At 45.3% G+C, this 27,990-nt stretch overlaps 1 protein-coding gene across 1 annotated transcript in view; it reads right to left on the bottom strand.

Moving 5' to 3' along the window:
* LOC111859710 (RIMS-binding protein 2-like) overlaps nucleotides 1–27,990 on the bottom strand; it is a 66,905-nt gene that overhangs the window by 22,763 nt on the left and 16,152 nt on the right. The window contains exons 3-9 of the mRNA XM_072701475.1: nucleotides 25,691–25,772; nucleotides 19,457–19,574; nucleotides 19,271–19,375; nucleotides 14,729–14,779; nucleotides 14,142–14,162; nucleotides 9,570–9,732; nucleotides 8,791–8,987 (exon numbers count right to left, since the gene is read on the bottom strand). Coding sequence (XP_072557576.1) covers nucleotides 8,791–8,987; nucleotides 9,570–9,732; nucleotides 14,142–14,162; nucleotides 14,729–14,779; nucleotides 19,271–19,372 — 534 coding nt within the window. The 5' untranslated portion in view covers nucleotides 19,373–19,375; nucleotides 19,457–19,574; nucleotides 25,691–25,772. The remainder of the gene's footprint in view (nucleotides 1–8,790; nucleotides 8,988–9,569; nucleotides 9,733–14,141; nucleotides 14,163–14,728; nucleotides 14,780–19,270; nucleotides 19,376–19,456; nucleotides 19,575–25,690; nucleotides 25,773–27,990) is intronic.

Below are 27,990 nucleotides of genomic sequence, written 5' to 3'. Positions count from 1 at the left end.
TGTGCTGTGGTGCGGCGGTGACTGCTGCTCCATCTTACGTGGAACCACTGCTGCTCTGCCTACGGCGGCTCTGTGCTGCCTTACTGCCGCTCTGCCTACGGCGGCTCTGTGCTGCCTTACTGCCGCTCTGCCTACGGCGGCTCTGTGCTGCCCTACTGCTGCTGTTTAGTGACGTTTGCACCGTGTCGCGCTTTGAGCGCTTCCGGTTTGAGTTGTTGTATTCCGTCCAGCCTGTGGCCGGCCGATTCACCAGCGGGTGCTTAGCTGGGGAGCGGTTTGGCTGGGGGGGGGGGAAGCCTGGTTACTTGCGTGCGACGGTGTTAGAGGGGCTGATTGGTCCCTCACTTTTCAAAGGTTGGTTTTTGTTTTAATTGTATTACGTTATTTGTTTGATATATTGTCCTGTTTTGAATGGGTAAAAATGTGTTTTGTGTTATCAATGTAAATTGTTCGCTCGGGTATGTGGCTATGTATTTTATTTGTTTGGTTGATTTTTTTTACTTGACTGCAGTGTTTTCTTTGGGTTTTGTGTGATTATTGTGGTGGCTTGTAGTTATATATATATTTTTGTTGGTTTGTATGATTGTATGCATTTTCCGGGTTTTCTTGTGCTGTTTTAGGGTTCAGCGCCCAGTCTTAGACCGGCAAGACGTGGCTGCTGGTGTCCAGGCTGTATCTTAGGCCTATGGTGTTGTGACTGACTAATTTTGTGGTTTTAGTTCTAATAAAATTTGTGTTCGAACAATATCTCTCCGCTTTCATGGTAAACGGACCTGTGTGCCTTGGCCCGGGGTGTAGGGCGACCGAACTTTCTCCGGGGGTAGTACCTGGGGTGGCGTAGTCGAGCTGACTTGTGGCTATTGGTACCATTGGTTGGTACCCTTCGGGAGTATACCATCACCACTCGCTACATTGGGGCGCAGTCGGCAGGATCATCTTTTAGCGGAGGTTTGTTCTTTTTAATTTTGTGATTGTGTAATTTGTTTTTGTTTTGCAAAGGGTAGTTTCAGTTTGGAGAGGCAGAGCAGCAGCTGGTTCCTTGGGAATCTCTTTGGATGTTCCTGAGAATTGCCCAAGATACGGTTTCGCGCCACTGTAATTTGAGTGCCATACCATACAGGATAGCTCAGCTTTTAGTTGGGTTGTAGATATGGCTGAGGAGTTACAGGAGTTGAGGGAGCTTGTTTCTCAGCTACAAGCTGAGAATGAGAGGTTGCGCCAAGAGCCGGTTCCTGTTGCCCCAGGGCCTAGTGCCAGTATGGTTAACCCCATCCAATCCACCATGCCCAGTATGGGTCCTCCTGTTGTTGAACGTATGGTTCTTGTCCCTAGGGATAGGAAATGCCCAATTTTTAGGGGAAGAACAGGTATAGGGTTAACTGAGTGGTTGGAGGAAGTGGAGGCAAGTATGAGGGCGCGTCATTTGTCTATTGCAGATCGGGCATTTTTCTTGTTTGATCATCTGGAGGGGGAAGCAAGGGAGGAGATAAAGTACCGTCCTCAGGATAGAACAGACCCAGTAAGGATAATGGCCATTTTAAGGGAACTGTATGGGTGTACCGAATCCTATGTGTCCTTACAGCAAGCCTTCTTTGCTAGAAGGCAAGAGGATGGGGAATCTCTTCAGGAGTTCTCCTTGGCTTTAATGGGCCTTATGGAGGCTGTGAAACAGCGTGCGCCGGCTGACATGGAGAATGCAGAGGTGTTGCTGCGGGATCAATTCATTGAACATGTGCTAGATGGCACTTTGCGCCGTGAATTGAAACAATTGGTGCGCCGGCAGCCTATGGCTACGCTGTTGGATGTTCGAGGGGAGGCTATTAGGTGGGAGCGTGAGGGCCTGCCCCGTGGTGCACGTGGACGGAGTAGTTCCGTGCCTGCAGTGTTCGGTATTCAGTATGGGGTTCGTGGTGGTCCTCAGGGTGCTGGTATTTCATCTCAGTCAGTTGCACTGGAGGAAGTGAGAGAGCTCTTGAAGCGTCAGCAGGAGCAGTTGACTCAGCTCACACAGAGTGTTGCTCTGTTGCAGAACCCCAGTCAGCGTGATCGGGCCTTTCGGCAGGACCCTGTAATATGTCGGCGTTGTCGGCAGCCCGGTCACTTCGCCAGGGAGTGTGATGGTTTGCGTGTTTTTCCTGGTAATCTGCCCCGGCAACGGGTATCCTCACAGCCTAATAGTCAGTCTGGTCCGGCGCAGCCGTCGGAAAACTAGCGCCCACTGAACTGGGGGGCCAAAGTTCAGTTGGGACTGTTACGGGCTCAAGTAATTTGGGGAATGCTTCCCAGCTAGTGTCACCTTGCCCCCATTTGGAGGTGGACATGAGTGGCGTCAGGGTGCCCTGTTTGGTTGACACTGGGTCTATGGTGTCCACTATCACTCAGAGCTTCTTCCAGCAGTATTTTGTGCCTTTGGGTCATGAGCGACTTCGGGATTGCCACTGGTTAGAGCTTCGAGCTGCCAATGGACTAGCTATTCCCTATATCGGCTATCTCGAGCTAGATATTAATCTGTGTGGGAAGTGGATGAAGGGGTGTGGAGTACTGGTGGTTAGGGACCCCCCTGGTGGGTTACCATCCCAATTTCCAGGCATATTGGGTATGAATGTGATCAAGAGGTGTTACCGAGAGTTGTTTTCCCAGCATGGCTTGTTGTTTGAACAGCCTGGCTTGTGTCAGGCCCCTGAACCAGTTGTGCAGGCATTACATCAGTGTCATGATCAGGAGTCAGCTCTTCGGGTTGTCTCTGGTAGGGTTAAGGTTCGTGGTAGGAGGGCCTGCCGCGTTCCAGGTGGGACGATGAAGCTGGTGGCTGCGACATGCTCAGAGCAGTTTTCTGGTGGCACTGTAATGTTTGAACCTCCTGAGACTGGTTTGCCTGCTGGGCTGCTTGCTTCCCCAGCGTTGGTTAGGGTGGTGCGGGGCACTGTGTATGTCTCTGTTACTAATGTGGGGGCCACTGATGTGCTTCTCTACCCCCATACCCTTCTAGGTACGTTGGGTGAGGTTAGCGTGGTGAGCCTCCCTACTGGAGTTACTGAGGTGTCATCTGGGGTATCCACTACGGCATTTCAGTCTGCAACCATGGCAGCCTTGGATCCAGTGGAGGTTCTGGACCTCTCCTCACTCTCGGCTGAGGCACAGATTCGAGTCAAAACCCTGCTGAGGAAATTTGCGTCAGTGTTTTCTGTTCATGATGGGGATTTGGGGTGTACAGATTTGATTACGCATGAGATTCCATTAATGGATGAGGCCCCAGTGAGACAGCGCTATAGGCGTATACCACCTTCAGAATATGAGTTGGTGAAAGGGCATATTAATCAGCTTTTGGAGGCACAGGTGATTAAGGAAAGCAGTAGTCCCTATGCTTCTCCTATTGTTCTGGTCCGGAAAAAGGATGGTAGCTTGCGCCTGTGCGTAGACTACAGGCAGTTGAATAATAAGACCAGAAAGGATGCTTTTCCCCTACCTCGGATTGAGGAGTCTCTTGATGCCCTTACTGGGGCAGGCTGGTTTTCTACTTTAGACCTGGCCAGTGGTTACAATCAGGTAATGGTGGCAGAGCAGGATCGTCCAAAGACGGCATTTTGTACGCCTTTTGGGCTATTCGAATTTAATCGTATGCCGTTTGGGTTATGCAATGCCCCGGGCACGTTTCAGCGGCTGATGCAGAGGATTTTTGGGGACCAACAGGGCCAGTCCTTATTGTTATATCTTGACGACATTGTTGTGTTCTCCTCCACCGTGGAACAACATCTGGAAAGGTTGGAGGTAGTGTTGAGCCGACTCCAGCAGGAGGGTCTTAAGGTCAAATTGAGCAAATGTGTTTTTTTCCAGTCTGAGGTACGCTACCTTGGCCATGTGATCTCGAAGGAGGGGGTCTCTACGGACCCAGCCAAGGTAGAAGCAGTGGCTAATTGGCCACTTCCCACCACTGCATCAGGGTTGCGCTCTTTTCTGGGTTTTGCTAGCTATTATAGGCGGTTTGTAGAGGGTTTTGCCAAGCTGGCCGCCCCCCTCCACAGGTGGGTTGCAGAGCTTAGTGGCTCAAAGACCAAAGGGAAGGGAGGGCCGGGTCTGATCGAGAGCTGGACTGTGGAATGTTTTGATAGTTTTGAAGCTCTCAAGACCAAGCTGACTACTGCGCCGGTGCTTGCCTATGCGGATTTCTCACAGCCATTTATTTTGGAGGTGGACGCCAGTTATGGCGGCCTGGGGGCAGTACTTTCACAGGAGCAGGATAGTAGGGTCAGGCCAATAGCTTTCGCCAGTCGAGGTCTGAGGCCGACTGAGCGTAACATGCAGAATTACAGTTCTATGAAACTGGAGTTTCTGGCACTGAAGTGGGCCATGACTGAAAAATTTCGGGAGTATCTGCTGGGGCATAAGTGCATTGTGTATACCGACAATAACCCACTGAGCTACTTGTCTACTGCAAAGCTTGGAGCAACTGAGCAACGGTGGGCTGCTCAGCTTGCGGGTTTTAATTTTGAGATTAAGTATCGGTCAGGGAAGAGTAATAAAAATGCGGATGCTTTATCTCGGCAGCATCCATTAAGTGCCTCGGAGATGGAGGGTATAGTCCCTGGCACTTTGCTTCCTGGGCCTTTACGGCAAGCTTTGCAGTCCCGTCAGGTTGAAGGGACTCAAGCGGCAATTACAGTCTTGCCACGGCATTCCCCGGTGGACATCTGTGTGCTTCAGCAGGCTGACCCCATTTTGAAGGAGGTTTTGGTGTTTTGGAGGCGGAAGCAGCGCCCCAACTTTGAGGAGCGGAAACAGCTTTCCCGGCCTGTGTTGGTGGTGTTGCGACAATGGGGTCGGTTGGTGGAGAGGGAAGGAATTTTGTACCGGCAGGTTTTTCATCCCGATGGGGGGGAGGCTGAACTTCAGTTGCTACTACCAGCTGCATTGAAGGAGGAGGTTTTGACACAGCTCCATCAGGAGCATGGCCACCAGGGGGTAGAGAGGACCTTGGGGCTTCTGCGATCACGGTGTTACTGGCCCGGTATGTCTTCAGAGGTGGCTGGGTGGTGCCAGATGTGTGAGAGATGCCAGGTAGCGAAGGACAATCAGCCAGTAGCTCATAGCTATATGGGGCATCTTTTAGCATCAAAGCCTAATGAAATCTTGGCGATAGATTACACGGTGTTGGAGCCTGCTAGCAATGGCTTGGAGAATGTTCTGGTTATGACAGACATTTTTAGTAAGTACACGCTGGCCATCCCTACTCGAGATCAACGTGCCACCACTGTGGCGCAGGTTTTGGTTTCGGAATGGTTTTACAAATTTGGGGTCCCCGTTCGGATTCATTCCGACCAGGGCCGTAATTTTGAGAGCTCTCTGATTCGCCAGCTTTGTGATCTTTATGGCGTTGAGCGCTCCCGCACTACTCCATACCACCCGGCTGGGAATGGGCAGTGCGAGCGGTTCAACAGGACGCTTCATAACCTACTTCGTGCGCTGCCGGTGTCTCGCAAGCGAGATTGGCATTCCTGTCTGCCGCAGTTACTGTACTGCTATAACACAACTCCCCATCAGGCCACGGGTGAGTCCCCCTTTTTCTTGATGTTTGGCCAGGAGCCTAGGCTCCCGGTGGATTTTCTACTTGGTAGAGTTCAGGAACCTGGTAGGGGGTATGTTCATGAGTGGGTCAAAGAGCATCAAGCCCGATTACAGGATGCGGCTGATGGTGCTAGAGAACGGTTAAGGGTTGCTGCAGCCCGTCGGAAAAGGAACTATGATCAGCATGTTCGGGATGTCCCTTTGGTTGAGGGTCAGTGTGTGCTGTTACGGGAGACCAATGCCAGGGGTCGGCATAAAATTCAGGATTTGTGGGGTTCGGTAGTGTATAGAGTTTTACAGGCACCTGATTCCGGTGGCTCTGTGTACACTGTGGCACCCCTGACTGATCAGGCTAAGGTAAGGAGAGTCCATCGTAATTTATTGAAGGCAGTGGTGGGAATTGACCCTCCTACAGGTGTGGCAGTTAGTTCTCCACCATTAATAGACCTGCCACAGTTGGAGGATGAGGATTCAGTGGCTGGTGACTTGTTGTGTTTAGGGTCAGAAGATCAGGTGTTGACTGTGATCTCGTCAGCTCCAGCTTTGGTGTCGGCAGCTACTCCGCAGGTGTCTCAGATACCGGGTGAGGTGGAACCTATTCAAACTCCTTCGGTGGACTTGGCTCTAACCAGCGAACCGTCAGCTCCCTTGGCAGCCCCATTAGCTAATAATGTAGACATTAGGGGGGTGACCCTTCGGCGGACTGTACGACCTACTGCTGGCCGGCATTCCAATATCCATCATCTGCCTAGGCCATTGGGGGGGGGGCATGAGGCCGTGCGCTCATTAGATTCTGCATCTAATGCTGTGATTGCTTCGTTTAGGCCATGGATGTAGTGGTTTCTCTCTTTGGCTTGTGCCATCGTCGGGGCGACGATGAAAAGAGATGGGGGTAGACTGTAGTAGGAGGAGGAAACGATAACAACGGGTGTGTTATTAAGCCCTGGGGGGTGAGTAGCCAATAGGAGAGGGCGCTCAGACTATAAGGGTTACCCTAGCACAGATGCGCTATGCTCCTTCTCGGCGGTTATTGTAATTGTTGGATTCCCGGTTTGTTCCGGGATTAGTGGTCGGGACATCTTGTACCGGGGGTTCAGCCCTTGGGTGGTGTAAATGGTCCAAGCTGCGACAGGACGCCTGATGCTGGGAATAATGCAGCGGGGTTTCTCCTAAGGTGTGAGTTAAATGTTTCGCCTGGTTTGTAGGTGGGTAGATGGCGTTACCTTATGATTAATTAGCCCCTTACCTTACTGTTTTGTTACTATAGGGTCCCGTGTGCTGTGGTGCGGCGGTGACTGCTGCTCCATCTTACGTGGAACCACTGCTGCTCTGCCTACGGCGGCTCTGTGCTGCCTTACTGCCGCTCTGCCTACGGCGGCTCTGTGCTGCCTTACTGCCGCTCTGCCTACGGCGGCTCTGTGCTGCCCTACTGCTGCTGTTTAGTGACGTTTGCACCGTGTCGCGCTTTGAGCGCTTCCGGTTTGAGTTGTTGTATTCCGTCCAGCCTGTGGCCGGCCGATTCACCAGCGGGTGCTTAGCTGGGGAGCGGTTTGGCTGGGGGGGGGGGAAGCCTGGTTACTTGCGTGCGACGGTGTTAGAGGGGCTGATTGGTCCCTCACTTTTCAAAGGTTGGTTTTTGTTTTAATTGTATTACGTTATTTGTTTGATATATTGTCCTGTTTTGAATGGGTAAAAATGTGTTTTGTGTTATCAATGTAAATTGTTCGCTCGGGTATGTGGCTATGTATTTTATTTGTTTGGTTGATTTTTTTTACTTGACTGCAGTGTTTTCTTTGGGTTTTGTGTGATTATTGTGGTGGCTTGTAGTTATATATATATATATTTGTTGGTTTGTATGATTGTATGCATTTTCCGGGTTTTCTTGTGCTGTTTTAGGGTTCAGCGCCCAGTCTTAGACCGGCAAGACGTGGCTGCTGGTGTCCAGGCTGTATCTTAGGCCTATGGTGTTGTGACTGACTAATTTTGTGGTTTTAGTTCTAATAAAATTTGTGTTCGAACAATATCTCTCCGCTTTCATGGTAAACGGACCTGTGTGCCTTGGCCCGGGGTGTAGGGCGACCGAACTTTCTCCGGGGGTAGTACCTGGGGTGGCGTAGTCGAGCTGACTTGTGGCTATTGGTACCATTGGTTGGTACCCTTCGGGAGTATACCATCACCACTCGCTACACTTATATTGAGTGATTCATTACAAGATCATAGAACTCAAGGGAAACATATCTTGTTTGGCCGAAGTTGGCTGAAGGCTGAGGGTCTGCCAAAAAGGTGGTACCTAGGTTCTTGGTAGTTTGGTTGAAATAACCAAATCATCATTACAGAAAAAACTAACGATATACTATGGTCACACTATGGTCAAAACGTCTTAAGCTTTTTAAGTGAACCAAAAAGAAACCACTGATAACCACACAAAGTTACTCCACTCTGATGCTCCTCTTACCCAGTTGAATTTACTTGGCCTCTTCTAGACTTGCATGCACAGCCACCCTGAGCTTTCTTATGCATTACCAGCAGGGGCTGCATGCGTGAACGCCAATGTCCAAATTAGTTATACCGGACATTAAACAGATATACCCTCCTAGCTCTTTGAGTAATTTCCAATTGACCCTTATGTGTGAATGGAGCAGGAAAATGTCTGGAGAATTCACCGCAAGCGAGTGGGCGTGTTGATGATGTTTCTATCATGCGACTGCCTTGAAACTGGAAGAATAAAGAAGTTTTTCTGCTTGCCTGTACGTTGTGTTCCATTCTTTCACTGATTTTGTCGATACGTTAAAATACATGTAAAATGTATCAACTGATCAACACAAAAACAATCATCACTGCACATGAGTCGTAGCTTTGTCTGCTGTCATCGATGTGTTGTAAACAAAACACTGTGATTTCTGCAGGATACTTTTGGGTCATGTCCTGCCTCCTGCATGCTCAACCAAACATCAACCCTTGTCTAAACCAACCAAAGTATTTGTAGTAGATATGACATGGACAATCTCTGATTGTGTGTCACATTTATGAAAGGGCAAGTCAGGAAAACATCCAGACAATGTCTGGAGTTCATGCGTGAAAATGGCTTATAACTATAAGAAGTCATTTAATGGGGCAGTGTCTCCCTTTCAAACCTCTGTTATTAATATCATTTGTACCTAACTGCATATTTATATACAACTATAGGTATGCTTTGGAGAATTCATAGGCATATATACTCATACTCACACCCTGAGGTGGGAAGGCCTTTCGTGAGCTGGGATGAAGAGCCACAGGTTTAGATGCAAAGCTGTAGGGCTCTGGCTCTGGAGCTGATTCACTGCCAGTAGTAGGTAGCTCATGATGATAAATTCTTGGTGTCTGCTCCATCCTCCCAAACCCCGTTCCAAGAGTGCTGGACACCAAGCTAGCAGCAGCCTCCACTTCTGAAGAAGGAGAACGCAACATTTCTTACAGGGTTGTGAGGATTTTTTTGGAATGTAATTCAGACTGAACTATATCATTTGACAAGTGGTGTTTTTGTTCTATGAGGGAAACAACTATGCAAATAACCTAGAAAATTATAATGGCTATAATTGGAAATCAATGTTTTTCTTTGATATTGAACTACACAACATTCTAACATAAAAAATTGTGATTTGCTCTTTTTTTTGGGGGGGGGGGGGTGGAATTGTGCATGGGGTAGAATTGCTGGTTTTGTTGTAAGGTTAATTTATTCAGCTGTTATTGTTGTAATTTGAAGGAGGTTAATCTTGATGTGATATGGTATGAATGGGGTAGGACCAAATAAGTTTATACTTCTGCCTACTCCTTTTCAAGCAAGGAAATCGAAAGGTGTGATATTATGATGGAGAATGTGGAAATGGTTTTATTTGTTGTTTTCTTTTTATAAAATAAAAAATGAAATGAAATAAAATGAAACATTCAAATTAAAGTAGAATACATGTAACAAATATTACAAACTGAAACAATACATGTTTACAACCAGTGCAAGGTCCATGACTAACCTTTCATGTTTGTCAGCTGGTTCAGATCCCGGTCAGATACTGCTGAGCCTCTGTGAGGGTTATAGGTTTCGGCCTGTAGACGGAACCTTTCCAGCTCGCGGGACAGAAGGCTAAACTGTTTGCTCTGTTTTCGACATTTTTCCTCCAGCTCCTGAACTTTAGCCTGAGATGAAAAAAAAAACAGTTGGCAAACAACTAAATTTATCTATCCATTAGAGCTGAGTGATATGGTAAAATATTTTTTTTCATATCAGTCAATACTGATAATTAACACAATATAATTCTAATTTAAATAATTTTTTCTTCCATTCAAGGTTCTAATTTTGCTTATTAATTTTAATACAAAAATCATACCAAAATTAAGAAGAAAAGGACCGCTCAACAGCCACAACATCTTAAAAAGGGAGATATTGTGGATAAATAAGGTAAAAAGACATTGGTGGCTGGTGGTGCTTTTTGTAGTTTAATATCTGATACACAACAGATTGATGCTGTGTTCTGTAAACCCGACAAATAACGTCCTGTATTAGTTAAAAACAGGACAAAGCATTTTATTTCTTATTAAGGGATGAGTGTTAACATTAACAGCAATATCAATCCTATTTGTCACGTTTCGGTAGGCAGGTGAGCAGGGAAGCAGGCGAGAGTCAAAATGACGGGTAATCGGGGTCTTTAATCGTCAAAAGACAGACAATTAGGGACATCTAACGGACAACACAATGACAAGTCTGGGGAAGACTGACTCAGACGAGGACTAAATACAAAAGACGGGCTAGACATAACAGGACACAGGTGATCACAATCAGGGCTGAACACGAGGTAACGAGGTGGGCGTGGCACACATCAGGAGCGGACGGAGCGGGGTGTGACACTATTCCCTGGAAGAATCAGCCAGAGAAAAAATCCAGGTATAATGTGTAATCTCAGCATTTTCCACTGTTATACCCTTAGACAAAAATATTTGTATGATTTTTTTATTAAATGGAGATTTCAATTAATTGAATTTGTTGCGTTTTTCATGTTCTGAATCTGGTTCAAGGCAATTCTAAGGAAATTTAAGCAAAAAAGGAGCATTGAAGTAAAGAATTAATTACTTAAATTCTATTGAAATACATTGATGTTGACTGATATGAAAAAAATCAAAATATTTGTCATCACCTAGGCTTAAGGCTGATTTAAACTTCTGCGTAGAATCTCTATAAGTTCTGCATAGGCTTGGCACAGAAGTGTAAATCAGCTTTTAGGTCAAAGAGTAGCATCTCTGCACTCCAGTTTTGGGGAGAAACACCAAAAGATACGAAATGCCTCTGGGTATCAGGCATCAAACCATCAAGCTGGAGTTACATCACATGAACTTCAGCACTGCTGATCATAGGCTTCATTTTGGGCTAATGGCAGTTTGTATACTTTTATGCCTAAATAGAGAAAGGAAGTAGAAACGAACTCTGGCACTCAAACCTTGAGAAAAATGTTCAGGGAGCATGAAGTGCATCCATATGCCCTCAACAGACAGTGTTATGGATGGATGGATAGATGGTAAGTGAGCTAGTCAACTACCTCATCATGGCAAAGCAGCACAATCGTCTTGCTTGTTCATTTATACATCTAGATCACACGGACTATTTTACTTTGTTAATATTCTTCTTTGAAACAGAATAAAGCCAACATGAATGTGCCATCAAAATTTCACCCGCATTCATTACATGTCAGCTTACTACAGTCGTGGCCAAAAGTTTTGAGAATGACACATACATTAATTTTCACAAAGTGATGGCAGGGAAGTGATGGCAGGGAACCATGGTTAACAGAGGAAGAACAATGATTTCAAGCACCACTCTCCTTTTAAAGCACCCAGTATGCTATTCTAACTCAATCAACCTGACAGAGTGATCTCCAGCCTTGTTCTTGTCAACACTGTCACCTGTGTTAACCAGAGAATCACTCAAATGATGTTAGCAGGTCCTTTTGTGGCAGGGCTGAAATGTAGTGGAAATGGGTTTGAAATCATGTGCAGTCATCATTGCTTTGCACAAAAAGGGCTTCATAGGCAAGGATACTGCTGCTAGTAAGATTGCACCTTAATCAACCATTTATTGGATCATCAAAAACTTCAAGGGGAGAGGTTCAATTGTTGCGAAGAAGGTTTCAGGGCAACTAAGAAAGTCCAGCAAGCACCAGGACCATCTTTTAAAGTTGATGTTGATTCACCACCAGTGCAGAGCTTGCTCAAGAATGGCAGCAGGCAGGTATGAGTGCATCTGCATGCACAGTGAGGCAAAGACTTTTGGAAGATGGCCTGGTGTCAAGAAGGGCAGCAAAGAAGACACTTTTCTCCAAGAAAAACAACAGAGACAGACTGCTATTCTGCAAAAGGTACAGGGATTTAACTGCTGAGGACTGGGGTAAAGTCATTTTCTCTGATGAATCCCCATTGACAAACTCCACAGATCTTAATCCCATTTAGAATCCTCAAGAGGTGGGTGGACAAACAAAAACCAACAACTTCAAGCACTGATTATGCCAGAATGGGCTACCATCAGTTAGGATTTGGCCCAGAAGTTGATTGACAGCATGGCAGAGCGAATTGCAGAAGTCTTGAAAAAGAAAGGCCTACAATGTAAATCTTGATTCTTTGCTTAAACTTAACATAACTGTCAATAAAAGCCTTTGACACTTATGAAATGCTTGTAATTATACTTCAGTATACCATAGGAACATCTGACAAACACTGAAGCAGCTTTGGTTTGTGAAAACCAATACTATTGTCATTCTCAAAACTTTTGGCCACAACTGTATGGTTAATCTCATGGCAAATGTTTTGGGTTGTTGATTTTTTGTGATTTACTTAGTAAAACAACAGGGAATGTTGAAACTTAAAAGCAGGACCTGCAGACCCATAAGGAAGAGAATTTATAACTTTATATTTGTAAAATAGGGAGGCACAATTATACATTCTCTTTTACTTTCAATGAATACATTTGCTCAGCAATTAAATCATCATGCATGTTCTTGTGTGTGACGATGTGCTATGACAGTACACTGCTCTGTTCAGGGGTGTAGGCCACCAAAATGTTATAAGAAGCCTTTCAAAAGAGTTCAGATTTATCTTACACTATCTTTCCGTTTCCATTAACATGTCACTTTAATTAAATTAGCTAAATTAACCAGGGACACTGCTGAAATTACAAAATGCCAAGTACTGCAGTAGATACTGATGTGGACATTTTTTTTGGTACCCTTCCACACACACAAAAAAACACAATTATCTCTGAAATAACTTGAAAATGTTTAATGGCATCCCTTATTGTTTATTCCATATTTAACATATTTAAATCAGACTTTGTTTTTGATTATTGATTCAGTTGAATATTTTATATAATTAAACACATGAAAATGGCACGGGCAAAAAATATGGTACCTATAATTTAATATTTTGTGTCACCACAAGGACCCATGACCTGCGACTGAGGCTGATCTTTCTGACACTGGGCAGTATGTTTCGCTCCAGGATGCCTTGGTAGTCTTGAGACTTCATTGCGCAGATTCAAGGTTCCCTATGCCAGATGCAGCAAAGCAGCTCCAAAACAAAACCAAGCCCCCTCCATGTTTCACAGTAGGAATGGTGTTCTTTTCTTTTAAAACTTCATTTTTCCTTCTGCGAACATACAGCTGATGTGACTGGCCAAAGAGTTCCAGTTTTGTCTCATCAGTCCAAAGGACATTCTCTCAGAAACTTTGTGGCTTGTCAACAGGCATTTTCCACCCTGGCTTTATATGTTTTTCTGTCAGTAGTGTAGCTCTCCTGGGTCTTCTTTCATGGAGTCCATTATTGTTCAAAATGCGATGGATGGTGCAATCAGAAAGTAATGTACTTTGATCTTGGAGCTCAGCTTGAATGGTTTTGAATGGTTTTCTTGGCTTTTATTCTATCATCCACACTATCCTTCTGATCCAACTGGGGTTGCTCCTCTTGTGTCCACGTCCTGGGAGGTCGGCTACAGTCCCATGAATCCTATACTTTTTAATAATATTGCCAACTGTGGTCACAGGAACATGAAGCAGCTTGGAGATGGTCATATACCCTTTACCTTTAACATGGTTATCTACAGTATAATCTTCTTTCTGAGCTCCTCGGACAGCTCTCTCCTACATATATGCTTTCTCTGGTCCATGTGCAGTGTGGTGCACACAATGATACCAAACAACACAGTAGCATGTTCTTTCCCTTTAAATAGGCTGAATGGCTGATGAAAAGCTTGAAGGCGCCTATGATACTAATTAAGATTAAACACTTAGTTTGAAACATGACTATAATGCAAGGATAGGGGTACCAACAAATCTTTTCATACTATTTTAGCAAATCTTTGTAAAATCAACAACAAATCATTTTTTTCACAATTTTATTGGTTTGCTCTGTCACATACTAAAGGCATGCAGGTATACATTAGACAATTGCTTTTAATTGAATCACTTATAGGAGAAATGAAGCATTATTTCAATGAGCTGTAAGGGTACCAACAAATCTGTCCACTTCTGTATGTGGGAAGAAATGATAATGTTATTTGCCATTACCTGCATGCTGTCCAGTGTGGTCTGAGTCAAAATAAAAACAAAACATACAACATTAAGAAATTTATAGGAAGTATTAAAAAAAAAAAAAAATGAAGCAAGAAAACATTTGTGCCGTAACAAACACCACATGCATAAAATTTCATGAAAAAAATGTGCACCAACTTTCTCACAACACACATTGACAGTCCAGAGTTGGTCATTTTCTAGGTGTATAATGCCAAAGCAAATTGATTTACTTTCTTAATATAAATTTAAACTTGAATTATCATTACTAATAAAGTTAATACAGTACAATATTGTGTAACAGTTTACTTGAGGGGGCACAAATAATGCAGTAGTAATGGATCTGTGTAATGGATTAATTAACTAGAAACTGTTAGTTACGTATTGATCCCGTGTTCATTCATCTATAATCAATCATAACATTTGTTTTATACATTTGTTCATGATTTGTACTTCAGTAAAAGTTACTCGTGCCCCGTCAAGTAAAGTATTACCAAATGTTGTGTTGCATACATAATTCATAATTATAGTAATGATGATGCTGATGTTGATTTTGCTGTGGAATGCGGTGTGTAAAAACTCACTTCCAGCATCTGCACAACTCCCTCCTGCTCCTTCTTAGCAGCAAACTGGGCCTGAAAGGTGAAAAAAACAACATAGAAAGGGGAGCAAATGACAGCACTGCATTTTCAGGACAGACCCATCACCTGCCCTCCATCCAATCTGAACTCAAATGTCATTTATATTATTCAAATTTTTTACATGTCTAAATATTTATATTCTGTTTATTTCTCATTTGGACTGTGATTGAAATGGAACTATCACAGATACCCTATTGGTACAGACAGAGGCTTGTAATAATGAATTCTTTTTTTTGGTTGGTGAAAATGTTCTTGGGTGAAATACTGCAATCTAAGGAAAATATTTTTACAAGCCTACCTTGCACTCTCTTCCCACCTCTACACAAAAAAGTGACACAATTAAATTCTCCCACAATACTGCAAATTTTGCCCAGTTCCCCAGCATACATTTAGCCTACTGGCTGCAGGACTGCTGGCTGCTGGACTGTTATCACTAAAATTTGCAGAACGGGAAGACTAACGAAAAAAAATGAGCATAAACTTTAATACAGCATATTTAGAAAATCGTGTTGGCCTCACAGTTTTAGAATCACCGACCTGGGAAGTTTGCAAAAAGATCCATGGAATGCATTTAGGTATAGTGGTGTTCACAAGATGGCGGCCCCAGCTTCAATTTCACTCTCTGTTTGCAGTTCCAGTTCTGGATTTGATTAAGTGTACATTTTTAGGTGTAGGTTCTCATTCACCTCTCCTGGAGCTGACACCCTATCGTAAGTTGCCCGGGGCTTTATGCCCCTGGTAGGGTCACCCAAGGCAAACAGGTCCTGGGTGAGACGAACCAGACGAAGTGCGGCTCACAAGACCCCTCATGATGAATAAAAGAGTGGAATCACAGTTTCCCTTGCCCGGACGCGGGTCACCGGGCCCCCCCCCTGGAGCCAGGCCTGGGCGTGGGGCTCGATGGCGAGTGCCTGGTGGCCAGGCCTGTACTCATGGGGCCTGGTCGGGCACAGCCCGAACAAGGCATGTGAGTCCCCCCTCCAATGGGCTCACCACCCATAGGAGGGGCCATAGGGGTCGGGTGCGATGTGAGCTGGGCAGTGGCCGAAGGCAGGGACCTTGGCGGTCCGATCCTCAGCTGCAGAAGCTAGCTCTAAGGACATGGAATGTCACCTCTCTGATGGGGAAGGAGCCTGAGCTGGTGCGTGAGGTTGTGAAGTTCCGGCTAGACATAGTCGGGCTCACCTCGACGCACGGCTTGGGCTCTGGAACCAGTCTCCTCGAAGGGGGTTGGACCCTCTTCCACTCTGGAGTTGCTCATGGGGAGAGGCGTCAAGCGGGGGTGGGCATACTTATTGCCCCCTGGCTGGGCGCCTGTACATTGGGGTTTACCGCAGTGGACGAGAGGGTAGCCTCCCTTCGCCTTCGGGTGGGGGGATGGGTCCTGACTGTTGTTTGTGCTTATGCACCAAGCGGCAGTCCAGATTACCCACCTTTTTTGGAGTCCTTCGAAGGGGTGTTGGAGAGCACTCCTCCTGGGGACTCTCTTGTTCTATTGGATGACTTCAATGCCCACGTGGGCAATGACAGTGAGACCTGGAGTGGCGTGATTGGGAGGAACGCCCCCCCCCGATCTGAACCCGAGCGGTGTTTTGTTGCTGGACTTCTGTGCTCGTCATGGATTGTCCATAATGAACACCATGTTCAGGCATAAGGGTGTTCATATGTGCACTTGGCACCAGGACACCCTAGGCCGCAGTTCGATGATCGACTTTGTAGTCGTGTCATCGGACTTACGGCCGCATGTCTTGGACACTTGGATGAAGAGAGGAGCGGAGCTGTCAACTGATCACTACCTGGTGGTGGGTTGGCTCCGCTGGTGGGGGAGGAAGCCGGCCAGGCCTGGCAGGCCCAAGCGTATAGTGAGGGTCTGCTGGGAACGTCTGGCGGAATCCCCTGTCAGGTGGAGTTTCAACTCCTACCTCCGGCAGAACTTCTCCCATGTCCCGGGGGAGGTGGGGGACATTGAGTCCGAATGGGCCATGTTCTGACCGGAGCTGTGGCTGTAAGGTGGTCAGTGCCTGTCGCAGCGGCAATCCCCAAACCCGCTGGTGGACACCAGTGGTGAGGGATGCCGTCAAGCTGAAGAAGGAGTCCTATCGGGCCTTTTTAGCCTGTGGGACTCCAGAGGCAGCTGACAGGTACCGGCAGGCCAAGCGGGGTGCGGCTTCGGCGGTCGCTGAGGCAAAAACTCGGGTATGGGAGGAGTTTGGCAAGGCCATGGAAAACGACTTCCGGATGGCTTCGAGGCGATTCTGGTCCACCATCCGGCAGCTCCGGGTGGAAAAGCGGTGCAACATCAACACTGTTTATGGTGGGGATGGGGTGCTACTGACCTCAACTCGGGATGTTTTGGGTCGGTGGAAGGAATACTTCGAAGACGTCCTCAATCCCACCGACATGCCTTCCAATGTGGAAGCAGAGTCTGGGGACTTGGGTGTGGACTCCCCTATCTCTGGGGCGGTGGTTGCTGAGTTGGTTAAAAAGCTCCTCAGTGACCGGGCCCCCGGGGGTGGATGAGATCCACCTGGAGTTCCTTAAGGCTCTGGATGCTGTGGGGCTGTCCTGGTTGACACACATCTGCAGCATCGCGTGGACATCGGGGGCAGTGCCTCTAGCCTGGCAGACCGGGGTGGTGGTCCCCCTCTTTAAGAAGGGGGACCAGAAGGTGTGCTCCAACTATGGGATCACACTCCTCAGCCTCCCTGGTAAGGTCTATTCGGGGGTTCTGGAGAGGAGGGTCCGCCGGATTGTCGAACCTCGGATTCAGGAGGAGCAGTGTGGTTTTCGCCCTGGCCGTGGAACAGTGGACCAGCTCTACACTCTCCGCAGGGTTCTGGAGGATTCATGGGAGTTTGCCCAACCAGTCTACATGTGTTTTGTGGACTTGGAGAAGGCATTCGACCGTGTCCCTAGGGGAGTCCTGTGGGGGGTGCTCCGGGAGTATGGGGTGCCGGGCTTCCTTTTAAGGGCTGTTCGGTCCCTGTATGACTGGTGCCAGAGCTTAGTCCGCATGGGCGGCAATAAGTCGGACTTGTTTCCGGTGAGGGTTGGACTCTGTCAGGGCTGCCCTTTGTCACCGATTCTTTTCATAGTTTTTATGGACAGAATTTCTAGGCGCAGCCAGGGCGTAGAGGGTGTCCGGTTTGGTGACCTCAGGATTAGGTCTCTGCTTTTTGCAGATGATGTGGTTCTGTTGGCCTCATCGGACCGTGACCTTCAGCTCTCACTGGGACAGTTCGCAGCCGAGTGTGAAGCGACTGGGATGAGAATCAGCACCTCCAAATCCGAGACCATAGTCCTCAGCTGGAAAAGGGTGGAATGCTCTCTCCGGGTCGGCGATGGGGTCCTCCCCCAAGTGGAGGAGTTTAAGTACCTCGGGGTCTTGTTCATGAGTAGGGGGACAATGGAATGGGAGATCGACAGGCAGATCAGTGCGGCGTCCACAGTGATGCGGGCGCTGCATCGGTCTGTCATGGTAAAGAAGGAGCTGAGCCAAAAGGCAAAGCTCTCGATTTACCAGTCTATCTACAGTACGTTCCTACCCTCACCTATGGTCATGAGCTGTGGATAGTGACCGAAAGAACGAGGACAGGAGTACAAGCGGCCGAAATGAGTTTTCTCCGCAGAGTGGCTGGGCTCTCCCTTAGGCCTCATCCACACGGACGTTCTGAACGAACGCCCTCTGATCGCCATACGCGTTTTTCCTGCGTTTTGTAGCTGCGTTCGATTGGCGTTTCACTGGCGTTCGCTTGACGCTGTTTAATACCAGCCTGACGCCCAATCTTTAGTTTCGTGTATTTACCTGTGGGGACAGTAATTACTCTTAAGGTTTCTAATGTATATTTCGAAATTAAAAAAAGATTACGAAATCACATTGTAAAGTTCTAGTTTTCTGAATCATCCTTCTCTTTGCTGTCTCTAAGCTTCAGTTATGGTGCAATTTATCTCAAAATTTGAAAATGTCCAGATCTTCACCCATAAAATGTGTGCAATATTTGTAAGAGATCAGACCAATATTTTTTTTATTTTAACTTGATCAAATGTCTGAAATGATACTTTGCTATCAATATGGGGCATTGCTTTATAGTATTGGGGGATCTTTCTCAAAATTTGACCGCTTCCAGATCTTCCCCCATAGAATGTGTCTTCAAAGCTTGAAAAAGACCCAACAGAGTTACTGTATTCACATAATCAAGTGTCTTTTACAGCCTCCATTTCCTTCCTTTGCTGCAACACAGTGCTGCTACTTCATTTTTAGGGCAATTTGTCTCAAAATGAAATCAGGTGTAGATCTTGATCCATAATTTTTTTGAGGTAGTCATTCTCATTTTAAAAGTCGTCTGCTTTCACCCTTCAGTTTACTTCCACTAAGTCTCATTGCTTAATGTTGGTATGATCTGTCTCAAAATTTGATTAGTTAGAGTATTACTGATATAACTTGGATATTCACAGTTATTAAGGTGCTAAATTCTAGACACTCACTCTCTGCAGTCGTTTGACCTCATCCTGTTTGAATGTGAGGACTGCCAGGGCCTGATCATGTTCAAATTCCAACTGTTGCCTACGCTCAGCAACCTCTCGCATATGCTGCCAAATGAAAGGAAAAAGTATTAAGTATATTTGCATCCACCTGCACTCCAACTCTCTAAATGTCACAGAAAGGCCTACCTTTAGAACCTGTTCTAAGTTCTCCAGTTTGCCGTGAAGTCTCTGGTCCTCTGCAAAAGCGGAAATGTGCTGAGAAGTCAATGCAAACAGACCTCACCTCTTCATTGTCAGCTGGGGCCTATGGTAAGAAAAACAGTATAGTCAAAATCAAAGATCAAAGCCAAGATACCGAGACACATGGTCTCTTTGTCCTATATTTAGAAAATGCCATTGAAAAAATAAAGCATTAAAGATTCCATAAACCTTATACATTAACCAAGATTGAATAGTAATATGAGGTGGATTTGATCATAAAAATACTTACCATTACTTGAAAAGTAACAGTAAAAAAAATTTATAAATGGTCATTAAAATATTCTGCAGTGAGCAGTAGTGGAAGTTCACGTTTTCATGGTTAGGAGAATGAATCTTATCTTCACTGTGTGTGAGCATGTTCTCCACAAGTGAGACAGATTTCCCCCTGCAGTCTGAAGATGTGCAGCTAGGCTTTCTGGTGTCTCTAAATCTCAATTGTTTTGTGTGCATGCGCCCCACGTTAGACTGGAATCCCATCCAGGATGTATCCTTCCCCTGTGCTCAGGATGGATAGGCAGAAATGCTCAGCTAAAAAGAAAATATCTTGTTGTTCTTAGTGTAGGGCATAATTTTAATCTCTGGTCAGGGAATATACATGATTTTTTCCTCTGCAACTGCACACAATAACTCAATAAGTCTTTTACAGATCTTTTTCAAAGTTTGCATGCATATTGTCTGGGTGATGAACTGGAATTTGAGAGCAGATTAACACGTGGCTCTTTTTTCCTCTTCTGATACTAGAGGGGCTCCATAGAAAATGATCTGTCTTAAAATGTAATCACTTCTAGTTCAGCAGCCATGCAATGCCTCTGCAAAGTTTGAAAAAGATCGGTCAAACAGTTTATGAGTTATAGCCTTAACTGATGGGATGGTGGTGCTGTGGGTAGCACTGTTGCCTTACACCTCTGGGACCAGAGTTCAAGTCTCTATCATGCCTGTTTGTGTGTTCCCCCTGTGTCATTATGGGGTTTCCTCTGGGTACTCCAGTTTCCCCTCACAGTCCAAAAACACACTGAGGTTAACTGGAGTTAATTAATTGCATGAATGAGTGAATGGGGTGCTAGTGTGCCCCACAATGGGTTGCTGCCCCATCCTGGGTTGTTCCCTGCCTTGTGCCTGTGGGCTCTGGACTCCCCATGACCCTTAATTGGACAAGCACTCTCAGAAAATGGATGGATGACATCAACAACAAAACATCTGCAGCAGCAGACCAGTCCTAAGGAACAAATGTATTCCTTGTCTGGCAAATACCATAACATAGACCACAAAGGGGAGCTGTTGAAACAACAGCATTGTATTCCATGGATGGCTGTATCACTCACTCCACCCATCTAATCTTTACTCCTTGCACACTCACCAACCTCTGCAATTTCTAGAAATACTGGATGGAGTAACTGGAAATGTGAAAACCAACAAACATGTTTTGACTTTAATGCTGAATTGCATTATGACTAACATTTTCCGTGACATAACAATGAGAACTATAACAGATATAGTAATGGAACAGACAGAGCCCTGGAGGGGCCACAGCCAAATTATTTTTTCTTTCAAATTTATTCTTTTGTACTTTTCTTTAATGGACAAAAACTATGCTTTGTGGTCATTCCACAGACTTTATGGTAACTTAATGACCAAGAAGCCTAGTTTTTGTCCATTAAAGAAAAGTACAAGAGAATAAATTTGGAAGGAAAAATACAGGAAAATAATTATGGGAGAATACATTTGGAATGTGAGATATATTATGCATTTTTATAAAGATATGGGCTCAGGAGGGTTGATTGTGCAGCCTGATGCCAATAAATTTAATAAAATTAAAATAAAAATTAATTTGAATACCTGAAGTAGCAAATTGAGAGCCTAATAAAAGTAAACATTTTAGGGATTACTGTCACACTGTGAGGGATGAAGGACTTGAGGGCAGGCGTCAGAGCAAAAGGGGCTTTATTACCAAAACAGGAGCAGAGAAACAAACAGGACTGTAAGGAGTCAAAATGGGAAGAATAACTCTGGAATGGGCACAGGCAACAGGATGACTGATGTTAATGACCGGACTGGGGAACACAGGACTGGGAAACACAGGACTGGGAAGCATGAATATGTGGTAGGTGTTGACGTTTACCAAATTACGATTAGGGATTACAAATGGAACACAATTGGGAAGAACACAGGAGGATTCCAGAGAATCAGCAATGATGGTCATATCGGGGAATGGACAGGATGGGTCATGACCAAGGACCCTCCCCCCAAAGTGTGCACTCTGGGGCATGGGAGATACCATGGGAGAAACCGTAATGGTACCGAGAAAACAAACAGAAGACGCAGGACCTGACTGGGAATGTGGGGTAAAACTGACCACAGAGTGGATACCGGGTAAGACATGAGGGGCAGAACCACTGAACAGGACACACGGCAAGATTTGAGGCACAGAAAATGCAGGGGTTGAACCAGGGACCAGAAGGGCAGCAAAAGGGACAACCATCACAACATGTTCCAGGACAAGATGGACAAGTAGTGGGGCAACAGAGACAGGGGTGGAAACATGAGAGCGAGTCACAGGGGACACAAGCCAGGGGAGAACAGAGGCAGGATTGGGGAACGGGGCAGGCACTAAGGTGTGATCAGAGGAAGTGGGGAACGGCCGGGGAGTCTTCCGGACCCTGTGGAGCTGGGCAGCAACCCTGGGATGTGGACCTTCCTAGGCCCATCCACAGATGAGGTGGGATGCTTCTGGGCTGCAGGACTGAAGGGCCTTGAAGGACCAGTGGAACTGGGTGGCGCCAATGGAGACAGTAGGGCCAAGGGAAACTGAGGAGACAAAAGGTCACCTCTCTTTGAGATGGAGACTCAGCCAGCCCCTCTCTTGGGTCCCGGCCGATACCGGTGGCTGCCCAAGGTCTGGGATTGGATCGGCCTAAGCGTCAGACTGAGGGTCCCACTCTAATTCTTCCAAAAGGGCATCCTCCGGATCAATCCCATCTGGCCTAGCAGTAGCCAGGGAGTCTGGTGTTGGGGTGGTGGCAGCCTCCAAGGGATTCAGGCAGCAGTGAGGAGGCCATCCAGATAACAAAGGGCATTTTTCCACCGCACCAGGTACTGTACTTTCGGTACTTCCATAAAGTGGCGAAAGTATGGTACTTCTTTTGTGTCGGTTTTCCACTGGCGTAAAAAATGGTACCGGCGCCAAATGACATCATCAGTGACCACCCCTGACTGACATCGTCACAAAGCGCAGCTTAAATCATAATAATAATTAAGAAAAAAAAACAGCCCAAAATTAAAACTAACAGTTTAGGCTGGAAAATGCAGTTTATTGTTATGTCATGTTATGTCAGCTTCTATCACAGTACTATATAAGATTCAGTAATATCCAAATTGCATGAATGCTGCCATCATTTACGTTTACGTAGGTACACTTACTTTGGCTAAGCCGATCAAAGCAGTAAGAATAAGCTTACTGCTATTCAGTCTTTTGAAAGCAAACAAATTATTTAATTATGTTTTTTGATTTTCAAGCGGCATTGTTCGGTGTTTCGCGTGTGCCCCATTTCTTCCAAGCGGCTTGGTATTACGGTGGTCCGGGCAATTCAGTTTCCCTATATGTTTCTCCTGTCTATCAGGAAATAATGTTTCCCCTAATATTAAAACAAAGAGGTATGTGAAATGTCTGAAAATCACTCAGGTACATTATTACATGTGAATACAGTAGATCGTCACGCATAATATAGTCTTATAAGCAATACTGTACCATTTTCATCAAGAAATATCTATCCTGCGAATTAAATAATTTCATTTATTATCTGTAAAAACAAAAAACATCGAAAAGGCATGTGATGTTTTAAAATATATGGCTTGTTTACCACAAGCGCTTCGTAAAAAGACATGAAAACAACAGCGAAACCATGTACAAATCAGCGCGCGACAGTGGAAAGATAGGGAAACTGAATTGCCCGTAACGGCAAAAACTTTTTTATTTTGAGTCATGCCATCGAAATCCCGCTGGATCTGTTCATCCGACCATATGGCGATTAAAGCCTGTGTTTCCTCGTTTGTCCATCATTCCATTTTACTTTTTTATATTTTTGTTTCTACTGCATTTTATGTTGTTTCTCGCTGTTTGCTGTGTGTTTCAAAAGATGGCGGTTGTATTTTGTGTTTCAGCAGCAGGCTATTTGCATAACCAATCAACAGCAAATACTTTTGCAAATCTCACCCCAAAGTACCGAAGTACCAAAGAAGTACCCCAGCTGGTTTGGCACTTTCAGTACTAGAACTCTCGGTACTGGTACTCGACTGGAAGTCAATGGAAAAGCGAAAGTACGGAAAGTACCGCACCGAAAGTACCGTACTTCGTGCAGTGGAAAAGCGACAGGTGCCGGCAGGACGGCAAGAGATGAGGTCGGCACTGGAAGGTTGGCAGAAGACAAGGCAGGTGCCGACAGGATGGCAGGAGATGAGGCAGTACCTGATGGGGCATTGGGAGGTAAGCAGGGCACAGCTGGGGTACCTGGAAGCAAGCAGGGTGCAGCTGGGAGGCAGATTCTGGAGGCTTGTATGGAGCAGCGGCCCCTCTTGGGCCGGGCTCCAGATGCACAGCAGAGTCAAAAGTGGGCTCCATAAGTACGGCAGAGGTGAAGACGGGCTCTGCAGGCATAGCAGCGGTCTCTGCAGAGTCGGGCTCTGGAGGAGTGGCAGTGGCCATTCCTGGGCTGGGCTATGGAGGGACGGCAGTGGTTTCCCCTAGGCAGGACCCTGGAGGTGCAGCAGCCTCCCCTGGGCAGGATTCTGGAGGTACGGCGTCAGACGAAGGGGCTGCCATGGGCACAACCAGCTTCCTCCATTTCTTTCTCCTGCGGCCAGAGATGGCAGATGGAGCCGAGGAGAACTACGGGGAGCCAGAGGGTGAAGCCGAGGAGAGGTGTGGGGAACCGGCACATGGAGCCGAGGCAAGCTGCGGAGAGGCAGCGAACTGAGTGTCTTCTCCCTGTGGAGAGGCAGCAGGCTCTGGAGAAGCGGCGTGGAGTGGCACTGCAGCTCTTGCTCTGGCTCTGGCTGTATGAGATCTGACGAGACTGGGTCTGGCTCCATGGGGTCGGATGAGATGGGAGACATGGGCACAGCCAGCTCCTTCTGCCTCCTCCTCCATCGGCTATTGGTGGGACCTGGCCTCAGGCACCAAGGTGGGATTTTGCCTCTACTCCAAGTGGCATCCTCGAGGGAGAAGGATTCCTTGGCTCACAGGAGAGGTGGCTTTGGAGCGATCAGTGTGGGCTCTGGGGAACCAGGAGTTCCAGGCGGAATCAGCTTGGACAGGGCTTCCTCTGCTCTCCTTTCCCTGCTCCATAACCCATGAGGTTGGCACTGGCAGGGCAATTTAAACGGCGGTTGACTCATTTAGTTTGTTGGAATTATCAGGCTCCTCTTGATTGCTGTCACTCACCAAGTCTATCAGTGGATTGTTCATGAACCACTGAGGTGAGCAGACAAGAGGCTCAGGCTGAGAAAGGAGGCTAGATGTAGGGGAAATCATGCAGGCAGAGATCCCGAGCTTAAGGGTCCACTCATTCTTTCATGCAAGCTTATTTAATATTTCGTGGGGACGTTAAACTTAATTTGTGTGCATAATATAATACATTGTGGCCATGAAAAAAAAATATCAGTGGATCATCCTGGGCTCTGTATATACACCATGTATCTGTTTCAGTTTTGTCGCAGAAAGTGTTGGTCATAGTGCAAATGAGAAACAAATAAAAATATTATATATAAAGACATATAAAAATACAAATAATACAAATTATATTTTTAGACATAGAAATCAAGATATGAAGAAATACAGGGAACCACCAAATTAATGTGGACATTTTCATATATGTGGATTGTGCATTAAATAAATAGGTGCAGTTTTAGATGTACATGTCATGAATAGGACTCATACCATTTGGGTAAAAACACATTTATTGGGTTTTACATTTCCAGTGGATAGATCCAGTATTTCCAGAAATTGTACTGGTTGGGGGGTGTGGGAGGTATAAGGATTAGATGGATTTGAGGGGATGACGGACCTGTCCTGGGAATAACTTGCTGTCATTACGACAGCAGACTTTGTAGGTGCAATTAAATTCCGTTTTATATCTTTAAGCCACAGTTCATATATGATCTTACCAAATACGGACATCTGCCTGTCATTTCCTTTCTTCATGCTTGAAATTTCTGCATTCTTTTCTCTTCTTCTTCTGCTTGGTGACTGAGAAATGTACAGCAAGAAAACAAACCATTGTCATCATTTCCAATTTTCAAAGAGAGCAGAGATCCAGGGACCCCCTAAATGAACACCACCAAGAGCTAGTGACCTGCAATTATAAGTATTTAAATTTTGTGGTGTTGGTGCATGTTGTGGTAAATCTTTGCTTTATGTCCTAGGGAGGATCACTTGACTCATTTATGTGATACTAAAATTGGTAAAAAAAGACAGATGCTCTATTCAACTGTCATGTTATCTGTGAGGCATGAGGGCACTTTATAAGTGTTTGTTAGGGTGGAGTTTATAAAAGTTTCCTCTTGAATGTCTGTTCTGAATGTCATTAAGAACATGAGCTATAATACAAATGAGAATAGAGGGCCTGTTCCACTGAATAAACTACAAAGGGGGGCTGCTGGGACAACAGCAATGTATTTCCCAGTCAACTCCGTCATTTGCTCTGCAAGCTGGAGTGAAGTGTGTAAATACTATTAGTTTCAAGCCATGCAATCAAACTCCGTAAGCCCCTACCTTTATAATAATGCATGATATGTCTCCCATTCCCAATTTATGTTCCTGTTCCTTTTTTAATGGCCAAAAACTATCCTTTGTGGTTATTTGGTTATGTTTTTCATATTTACATATCAGGTACTTTATTTTTTATGAATTTCCCTTTTATTTGAATGAGTAGGAGAGATGTGGATTCAAGTTTGCGACTCGGACTCAAGTTGCACTCCAGTCGCTCTTAAATTGACTTCCGACTTGACTTTCAGCTTGTTACTTTTTGACTTGGACTTGACTCTAACTCCTTGATAGCGACTCATGAACAATAAGAGTCTTTAAAGCTCTGGTGAAACTTCTACACATGCAAAGCATTGAGTGCCGATTTATCCATTAATTGGAGTTTTTGCTTTAGAACGATGTGTAGAATTGAATAGAATAACCACTTTTATTTTCATTCAGAACATACACCGGTTAGTGCACATACTGTAAGAACGATTTAATGTTTTACTTGCATTTACTTTAGCAGCATGACGGAGTCTTGAGTATGCTCATTTTTTAGCCAATCACATAACTTTAAGGTAGTTGAGGGCAGAGTCCGGCATGGTTCAGTCTGGCTGCCTCAAACACAGGAAGCAACTTGTTGGTTAATCATGTTGGGAAAGGTTTCATTTGGTGTGTGTACGTTTGTGTGCGTGTGTGTGTGTATATATATACTGTATATATAGTTGATTGTAATTGCCAAGTTTGGGCCCTCTTTTGGGTTCTGTTTGTAATTAGTCACACTAATTAAAGTTCACCTGTTCTGCTCAAGGGATGACTTAATCTTATTTTTGAGTAAGTACTAGTGTTTAAATATTAAAATCTGTTTTATAAAAGTACTTCTGTTCTTACAAAATTGCTTCAAAGTCATTTGCAAAAGTAATTACTTTCAAAATGTATATAAGCCTAAGGAACTATGAGACAAGCAGTTTTTGAACTGTTCACGTAGTGATTCCACATCAGTTACTAATAGAAAACAAACAAATAGGCGGATACATTTTTGACAAATAGTAATGCTATATTGGAACCATGAGGGACTTCAGACTTTACTTGGACTCTAAGTGGAAAATTGTGACTCTAAATTTTTGGGATTCGAGTCGCACTCAGATCTCCCTTAAGTTGACTTCCGATGTATGTGTACACAGTTTTACCGTTTTGCTCTACATTACATTGCAATACAAGCAGCTACTTACATGTAAATTCTCCTCTCCTTTATTTTTGTAGGAGATGGTCTACTATCCTGTCATACCAGCATGGCTTTTTCTCAAGTGATTTGACCATTTTGAACACACCCAGCTTAGTTAGCAAACAACCAAACTAGTCTACTAAAAATCATTGACCTTTCACTAACAATTAAACAAATGATGAAACTCAAAACTCAATGATAACAACTTCATTTGTAATATTTACAATACCACTGGTAAAAGATGGCACGAAACGATACAATGTCATCCTGGTTTGCAACTAAATGCGTCTGTGCCTCTACATGCAACAGAATGAATGAATACTGCATGCCAGCACTGCCGACAAAGGCTCAAGAGGATAAACATAGGCGTTCTGGGTTCCCATACCAAGTCGGGCAACAAGTATGGCTATCTACAAAAAACCTCCGTATCCCGGGATGTCGTAAGCTCACTGCTCGCTATATAGGACCCTTCTGTATCCTGCGGAGAGTAGGACC

Source organism: Paramormyrops kingsleyae, chromosome 17 (assembly GCF_048594095.1).
Source record: "Paramormyrops kingsleyae isolate MSU_618 chromosome 17, PKINGS_0.4, whole genome shotgun sequence".
Taxonomy (NCBI): Eukaryota; Metazoa; Chordata; class Actinopteri; order Osteoglossiformes; family Mormyridae; genus Paramormyrops; species Paramormyrops kingsleyae.
This window is presented reverse-complemented; position numbering and strand designations above follow the sequence as displayed.